At 40.1% G+C, this 9,115-nt stretch overlaps 1 protein-coding gene across 2 annotated transcripts in view; it reads right to left on the bottom strand.

Annotated features, from left to right (window-relative positions):
• Positions 1-470: 470 nt before the first annotated feature.
• SHPK (sedoheptulokinase) overlaps positions 471-9,115 on the bottom strand; it is a 21,303-nt gene continuing 12,658 nt past the window's right edge. For both annotated transcript variants that reach the window (XM_072138414.1, XM_072138415.1), the window contains exons 6-7: positions 6,975-7,175; positions 471-1,756 (exon numbers count right to left, since the gene is read on the bottom strand). In XM_072138414.1, the coding sequence (XP_071994515.1) occupies positions 1,365-1,756; positions 6,975-7,175 (593 nt within the window). In that variant the 3' untranslated portion in view covers positions 471-1,364. The remainder of the gene's footprint in view (positions 1,757-6,974; positions 7,176-9,115) is intronic.

Here is a 9,115-nt window from a genome sequence, read left to right as displayed (position 1 = left end):
TTCCTCTCCCCATTATGCACGGTTATTCCTACAATTTTTGGACCTCTAGCCGATACTATCCCCATTTTACAGCCATTTTTTTGTTGTTAAAATCTGGGTCTCCATTTACTTCAAGGGGGTTTGTGTTCGGTTCAAAGTTCGGGGCCTGGAACCGAATTCGACAAACCTGTCGAAACCCAAATTTCAACCAACAGATTATCTCAGTGAGAGATCAGGTTATGGCCAATAGACATCTATAAAGAGCGGAGGGGGAACGGCTACAAAGAGCAGTATGACAGGCAGGCTCTGCTGCTGCTTCTCAGGAGTGTTCTACACACTTCAGAGTTGAAGTCACAGCAACACTGCTACTTTTGATGACCACACACTTTTTCTATCTATATTTTTGTGATGTCACGATGCAGTAAAAGATGGAAAACATATTTCCTCCTCAATTAATTAACTATTATTGAAAAATCGGTTGTCTTAGTAAAACTACCACTTTACGCTTAGGTAGGGCTTATGAGGGAGGCAATATATTTTCTATGTAGAATGACTGATCAATCTAACCCACACAAGAAGCAGAATAATATTCATAATATAGACATTTCCCAGAAAGCTAATGCACTAGTAATGTACAGTATATTCGCTAATGACAACCGGACTGGGAAATCCTCTGCATGGGAGTGGAAGATGTAGAAGGATGTATTGACAATGAACAGATTTGACCTATTTTCAGATTCTCTTTTACGGAATACTGTATGTTTATGCTCATTTTACCCTTTTTGACAATGTATAAGTGTGTATATCCTTGTAATTATAACTGTAGCAGACAGTGCATCTTTTAGGTAATGTGGATATAAAAGATACCAATCACACAAAGACAAAAAATATTTCAACTTTAATTTTGGCTTTACAGAAGAGATTTCACTATTTCCACCAACTTTAACTTTTTGCACCCTATAATAGGTGTGGCTCCTGGAATTTCATCTAGCTCTTTACAAGAATTGGTGACATGAGTTTTGAGCTTACAATTCACTAACGGACTCTTGACTTGTGTAGTTTGGGGCTGGAGCAGACAGCCTGGCACCACCCACTGGACTCTTTATCCATATATTGGGAATCATCAGCCATGACACCAATTGCCTGGGAATAAGAACATATAGAACAATTTCCTTTTAATCCCAATAATTATTGGATGAATGCTTATTTATGAACGCAAAGAGTTGGAATCAGTCCAGACGTTGTTCAGATTGTAATAGATGTTAATATAAACCAAGTACAGAACCAAAAATAGAACAGTAGATTTGGCAGGGATGTATGTGTTCTATAATAATCTAATTTATTTGGTGTCTAAGGCCACATCTCTGTAATAGGTTTAGGAATAGCTACTGCTGAAGCATCACCAGAGCCGCCCCGACAGCCGAATCCACATCCTTCCCATAGACTACAGGGAAAGGGAAGATCCTCTCCACCTCCTGCTTTAAGGCATCGTTCCGAGCCAATGCACTTCCACTTCCAATGATTCGCTTAATCCCAGACTCTTTAAGGCGATGTGACGGCATCATAGTATGGATGTTCTCAATAATGCCGCGACACAGCGCTCTAGTCACGTGACCTAATGACAGGTCAGCCAGCGTCAGGTTGGAAACGTAAGCGTGACTGTCCGGAGAATGCCTCTCTCCAAAGAGTGTAGGACAAATGGCAAGTTGGGGGTCATTTACAGATAAAGCAGCATTGATCACCCTTGAATATATATTGGAGTCAGAGGTTTCAAGACCTGTGAAGAAAACCACAAGATATAATGACTCTCAGAGTTTCACAGATTTTCTCATACATTTGTATGTACCTACCTTCTCATTAATGATAGAGGTAAGTACAGGCCCATAACATAGATCAGATCACAAATTCCCTTAGAGGTGAGTGATGTAATCCCTGGCTTATCCCATTGCAGTAATGCTTCCAATGTAAAAGGTCTTACCATGCACATTAATGAGGGTGGTCAACGTCCAGATTTAGATCCCCAGCTCTAACCAGATCCAGATTTCAGGGCCGGCGCTATGGGTAGGCAAAGGTGGCAATTGCCCAGGGCCCCCTGAAAGGGGAGAATCTCTTCTTTCAAATGAATCTTGAATTTTGTTTCTAGGTGCTCTGGATCCAGAGATATTCAGGTTTAAAGTGAGAATATCAGGTGCCATTTTATATATAAAAATCACTCCCGGCGGCCGTTTAACAGTGAATATCTCCGTTTTCCTAAAACTTAGAAACACATGTTTAGATTCATATAAAAGAGGAGACTCTCTTCTTTCATAGGAAAAAAGAAGTGAGGTTCTATGTGTCACAGAACCAGAGATACAGCCCCCTGAAATTAACCCCCCCAATCCAGATTCTTAGCCATCAGGCTGCAGGGAGAATTTGCTGCACACAGGAGCTGCTGCACCTCACAGATAATGGATATATTCACGTTATATGTTACTACATTCTGAGAAGGAATAATATCAACTAATATTCATGTTATTAACCCTTCTCTGTGCAGAACTATCTAAGAACACACTTTCTCTCTTATTCCCTTTTATTTTGTGATAGTTTTTTTGGGGGGGGGGGAAATTGACTGATACGATGAACATTCGATCCTCTTCGCCTAATGTGACTACACCGCGACCAGAACATGTCCATAAAGTTATATGTAACACCAAAAACACTCACATGTTCTGGAATAAAGTTTTTATTTCCCATCATCCTCCATTATTTACACCTATGTTATGACGTTCTCTCTCATGCTTATGAAGCGCGGAGGGTTCTGTTATTGTGCGGCTAATACAATGGCGACATCTAAATGTGACTTATTATCTCATTAGAGAGGTTTATTGATATATAGTTATTTATTTGGGTTACCATTGTGTAAGGGAGGATACAATGATAGATCTGTGTGAATTTTCTGCAGTTCCCTTTGCTGCATATTTTGGTGAATATCCACATGTGGGGTCTGTATGATCTCCTCACATCTTGTTGTTTTAGGAAAGTATGTTTAATTGCCAAATGCATCGCCTGGTTGTCTGCTTCCAAAATTCTATAGGTTTTATGGCGCCTTTACTTTTTATTCTGTTTTATTGCTATATTTTGCAGGTTGTGACTGTCTAAAAATTTCTAGCTGAAAAGCAGATATCTAGTTATTACAGTGTTAATGATATTATGTGGATTTATTTATGTGAACGTATCAATATGGGAAATTTGTGAACTCTACATATGTCCATCTATTACATTTAGGAGTTGTGAAGGTAAATATTTTATGTTTGGATCAAATTTTTTGCCATCAGTCAAATTTTAAGTATTTTTTATAAAATGTTTCAGTTTGAATCAAAATTGCGCCTATGTCTATAAACTGTTTAATGCAATTTTGAAAATGGGGCAAGTGTCTGCTTTCAGAAAATATCGGTCCCTCTCCCCAATGGGCCTCACAGTTTAATCAACCTACCAGTCATTTTTTGTAGTAACCGGAGGACCCGGAGTAAACCCACGCAGACACAGAGAGAACATACAAAATCTTTGCAGATGTTGACCAGCGCTGCAAGGCTGTAGTGCTAACCACTGAGCCACCATGCTGCCCATCAATCTTCCTATGATCTATCTCCTGTAAAATTCTCCAAAATTACAGTATGTTTTATCATACTAAAGGGAGCCTCTTGCTGATTGTGACTGGTCTTAAAATAGTTTTATTTTGGGGCCCCACTTTTAGTTTTGCCCAGGGCCCCACTTTGTCTAGAACCGGCCCTGCCAGATTTAGATCACCAGATCTAACCTCTGTCAACTGTCCATCCAGTGTTTTTAGCCTAATTCCCAGGGTTAGTGTTGGGTCCAATCTATGAATAACGGACCATGCACTGGCTGGATATCATGGACCTAACACATTGCCGGGGACGAGACTCCAAGTATCATAATGATACATATAATGCAAGCACACTAGCGCCAAACTGTATATAGTCAGTGAAATCCCTCTGAAACACAGTCCGTGATTCACCGTTGTATGTTTTAGCCCTTGGTGCTTATTCAGATGTTTTCTATTAGCAGAAAATGGAACCGTTTTAGCCCGTGTTGTATACAGATCCGTTTTTTTTTGTTCACGCCCTTTTAGCATTATGGCTCATGTTTTTGTTAAAAAAAAAAAACAGAGGGTATCAAAATTTACCACTGCACACACACGAGAAGATGAACTGTAGGAGCTGCTGCACAGATTCAGGGGCACTTGGAATTTTCTTGCAGAGATATCAATCCTAGTATCTGATCATAATCCTCTCCATTGTCATAGAGGAAGTGCTGCGTGTTAGGATACTGTTCTCTGACAAGTTGAAGATTATCATAACACACCCCCTTCCTCTGCTCCAGCTCCTCCTCTATAACAGTGGAGAGAATTATAATAGTCAGATACTAGGTCTCATATCTCAGCAACCGTGGGGACTAGAAAAAAAATTCTAAGTGTCCCTGCATCTTTATAGCAGCACCTCGAGAATTGTATACTAATGTCCATGTGTGTGAGGTGGTGAAAGGTCCTCTATAAATAGCAAAAAAAACTGGTTCCCCAGCAACGCTTCAGAATAAAACTGACAGCACATGCATGACATCACTGTATTTTCCTTTTTTTGCAAACCCATCAATTTCCTTTAAAAGTCTGTGGTCTGCACACATGAAAAAGTAATGTATGCTCTGTTTTTTTCCCCTCACTGACCTGCGGTTTGTGAAAAAAAAAAAATGGACGTCTAAATAGGAAATAGCCCAGAGGAAACAATCTGTCAGTATGCCATCAATTAAAATGACATACATACAGACTTGAAAAGTGCTTAAAGGGAACCCGTCACCAGATTTTACCCCATTAAACTACCGGTCCCCTCTGGAAGGGTATGAAATGTCCTTTCTAGAATTCCTTCTTTTATGTGAAATCTCATCCGTTTATCCTATAAATAAATCTTCTTCACAGATTTAGTGCCTTTATCCTTTCTAAAGTTCCTTCCAATCTGTTGAATTCGCACCAAGAACTAAATTCTTGAATCCAGTCTATAAATAAGGGACAATGTTTGAAAAGAAAATGTATATCACTGACACTACAATATTCATAGTTCTGAAAAGAATTAATTTAAAGAACTTCGCAGATTTTTAGTCTGCACAAAAAAGCCACAAAAAAGCTTTTTATTTAGAAAAATATCAGTCAGTGTCTCGATCCGCTAATGAGTACAGGAAATGGAGGCGTCTAGAGATCAGACGCCAATTATCTAATTGTGTTAGATTCTTTTTTTATTTACCAGCAGATTTTCAGTATACGTCATCACCATTTTTCTACCTAAAAAAAAAACCTTTAAGGACATCTACCACAAGGATGAAAAACTGTATGCAAATGAGCCTGAGGGGCTCCAGACTCCATGAACACCTATGGAGCCTGGAACCCCTCAGGCTCATTTGCAAACAGTACTTCATCCTGGTGGTAGATGCCCTTTAAATATGATGTACTCTTGTGTACAACCATGAAATATATTGTATAACAAACTTATTAAACAAAAGGCATCAGGATAATACTGCAAAGTAATGGCCACATGGGGCTAATGTAAACTAATTTACCTGCCATATAGATACATTTCTTAAATTGGATGTTATTAAAAATAATATTTCTATATGAAGATAATTTCTGATAAATGTCACCATGTTGTCCCTTACAAACGAAATATCCTTGGAAACGACCACCGCTGGTGGAGTGACTGACAAAGATGCAAGTAGTTTTTGCATATGAACACTTCATGTCCTACATCTGTCCTGTGGTGAAGAACACTGAATCCAGGTGGTCATGCACATCAATAGCAAATTTCTGGCCACCTCTGCCAGGGTGCTAGATGGTTGTATCTAAGGACAGCCATCTTGTTTCTAGGGGACAACATAGCTTCATTTATGGTAAATTATCTTCACAAATGTAATATTTTTTAACAACATCTAATTGATGAAATATTTGTATATGGCAGATGAATTAAATTAAATGTGAATGAATAGATGGGAATACCACTTTAATTACCTGTTGAATACATTTACAACATAGTCTATGGGGTTTCAAGGGAACCTGTGACTAACTTTTACCCCAATAAACTACCAGCACACCTTTTTATTCATTAACATAATTGTAAGTAGGTTGCAAAAAAACAAAAATAAGAAGATTACCACAGTCAGTGTCTGGATCTCTGGCTTATCATGCTTAATTTTGATTTTTTTTCCTTTAAAGAGAACCTGGCAGCAGAAATTTACACAATAAGCCACTATCAGTATGTTGTCAAGCAGCTGAACACCTTCCAGATAATGTTACTTTGATGACCCAGTGTGGTGGCATCATCCAGAAAATCATCTTTGTGAGATGTAAATTGTTTGTATAAAGTCATGGAGGCGGAGATTTTAACACTGAAGTCAAGCTCTCTCTTCCTCATTTAGCCTCCTTCACTGTAATTGATGGCCCTGCATCCAGAGACATCACTAACCAGATCTCCTGAAGTCTGATGCATGATGTTAATCACAGAGAAGGAGGGGTTCAGTGCTCCACACCTTGACTTCAGAGTTAAACTCTCCTCCTCCTTGACTTTCTACAACCAATTTACATCTCACAGCAAAATTGACACTGGACCATGAAAAAAAAAGAAAAAGTAGAAGGTGTAACGCTGTTTTGATAATATACTGGTAGTGGTTTATTAGGCCACTTGCTGATGACAGGTTACCTTTAAGCTCACCTGTGTACCTACTAAATAACTTATACTACTAATAATGGAATCGGGTCAGCAATGGCTTCTATTCGTACCCGCCCTTACGTTTCGGGTCTGATTGATGTTGGGGCTTTAACATGTTTCAATATTTTATTTCAGTAATTATATTATTTAATTTAAACACTGAAAAAATATGGGAATATGGAAGTATTATATAAATATGGCTACTGACAGCATATCTATGAGCACATATATACACGGTGTGGACCTTACCAAGCTCTGCCGTCCATTGTGCCAGCATTGTGACAAAGGATGCAAAAACATTCCCTCCATTCAGAGAAGCAGCAACAGCCAAATATCGATCCTTGAAATAAGGGAAATACGTCACGGCTTGTGCAGGACTAGGGTGGTCCTCAGGCTGGAAGCCTTCCGGCATGGAGAACGTCAGCTGAGCAGAGGTGCTGATATTCAGAACTTGTAGAAAGATTATTAATAAAGGATGAAAATCTGTTATGATCTGCTTTATACAGAATATGCGCCAGCGTAGCTCCAGTGACTTTAAAGAAAATCTACCAAAATACAAACTACAATTACCCAGGGACACAAGAAAACTTTTAGAATTATGCTAATGAGTCAGAAGGGCTACCATGGCCCCTCAGTGTACACAGCCTGTGTAGATGCAACACGATGGGCTCACTGCTGCCAAGATTACAGGAAATGCAGACTGAGACGTGCTGCAGCACAGTGTAATAACAGTTTGTAAAGAGAGTACATAGGAGCTAGGCCAGCCCCTTAGGCTCATTAACATAATTTTGGAAAAAAGGAGGCCATGGGTAACAAAAATAAGAAGATTACCACTGTCACGGTGCCTGGATCTATGAGTAAGTGTCCCTGGTTTATCATGATGGATTTTGATGGTAGATTTCATTTAACCTCTTAGCGCTCCATGACATATTATCACTGCATGGAGCGCTATAACTTAGCTCATCACTGACCCGGCATAGGGAAACACTGGGTGTCAGCTGTATCTTACAGCTGACATCCTGTGTAACACCCGTGGTTGGAGAGAGATAGTCAAAAAATGGGGGTTAAGGCATTGTAGGGGGTGTGGTCCTACTACTGGAGGGGCATTTCATTGACATCCGCACTTCCCATGGGAGTGGCCACCATGGAAGGGGCATGTAGACAGTAATGGGAGCACGTAACATGCTGAAAGCTGGGAGTGTGGGCATGACAGGATGAGGGCTGGAAGGGGTTAAGAAAATGGGATGGATGGATTGAGGGTGGTTCGAATTGCCCCCGTAATCTGTCACAAGTCCGCAGGACCTGTGAAGTTACAGGAAATCCAGAGCCTTCCTGCCAGGGGGCTATTTGATGCGCGGCTGCTACGGACTAAAAAGGGCCCCTTTTATGAAGGAAAGCCGTCATGTCCATGTCACTGGAGCCACACTTTATAGCAGAGGAATGATACATATCAAGTTTCACACTAATTATATCAGTCCTTGACGGAAAAAAACCCAAAGAGGCACAAAACCAATTACCCCCTCAGGAAGACTCCTCCAACACACATCACTTTATTTTTTTCCTGGAAAATTGTTGAAAAAAAAAAATAAAAAATAGCAAGATAGATGTGAGAACATTGATGCAATTAGACATTTCAGGAGATAAACAGACGCTCCAGTAATTAGTTGTAGACGCTGTGAAGACTGTGTAGCTGCGGTTAGTAAAGTGATGTCCTGGAACCCAGCCACCACCATCATCATCATCATCATGAAGCTGCACATGGTTACTTATGATACGGACACCTATAACTTTATTCTCAGCATTATATCAGTATGTCATCTTTAAAAAAAAAAAAAAAAAAAACTCTAAGTTTTTGAGAAATAACACTATTAGTGGCCATAATATGAATTTTCTGGGTGTTTTAGAAGTTTTCTGAAATTTTCCTTTGCAGAAGTACATTAAGCTTATATAGGGAGTCTACCACCCCTACTGTCATTTGCACATTTTGCACATTACCCTCCTATTAAGGTAGATCCGGTGGTATGTTCAACCAATGAATGCCATGGGAGCCTTTTTTAGGGCTAATCCTTTAGTGGCCTGTAAACTTCAATCACCTAATATGCAAATATCTGAAAGAGGCTACTGAGGCGTGGAGCAGCAAGAGTTGAAGCTACACTCCGCGGCTACTCCATGCTCCAGTGGCCTCTTGGATCCTCCTACTACGAGATCTTCAGCACTCCTCCGCGCTCTTCATAGACTCTCTATGCAGAGCCGGCAGCTGCACGTACTCGGCTGTGAAGCCGTTGCGACTGCGCATGCTCAATAGCTCCGACTTCGGAGCAGAGTATGCGCAGATGCTGGTTCTGTATAGAGAGTCTATGCAGAGCGTGGACGAGTGTTGAAGATCTCAT

This window comes from Engystomops pustulosus, chromosome 2 (assembly GCF_040894005.1).
Source record: "Engystomops pustulosus chromosome 2, aEngPut4.maternal, whole genome shotgun sequence".
NCBI lineage: Eukaryota > Metazoa > Chordata > Amphibia > Anura > Leptodactylidae > Engystomops > Engystomops pustulosus.
The sequence above is the reverse complement of the archived record's forward strand: the minus strand, read 5'-3'. Positions and strand labels throughout refer to the sequence as shown.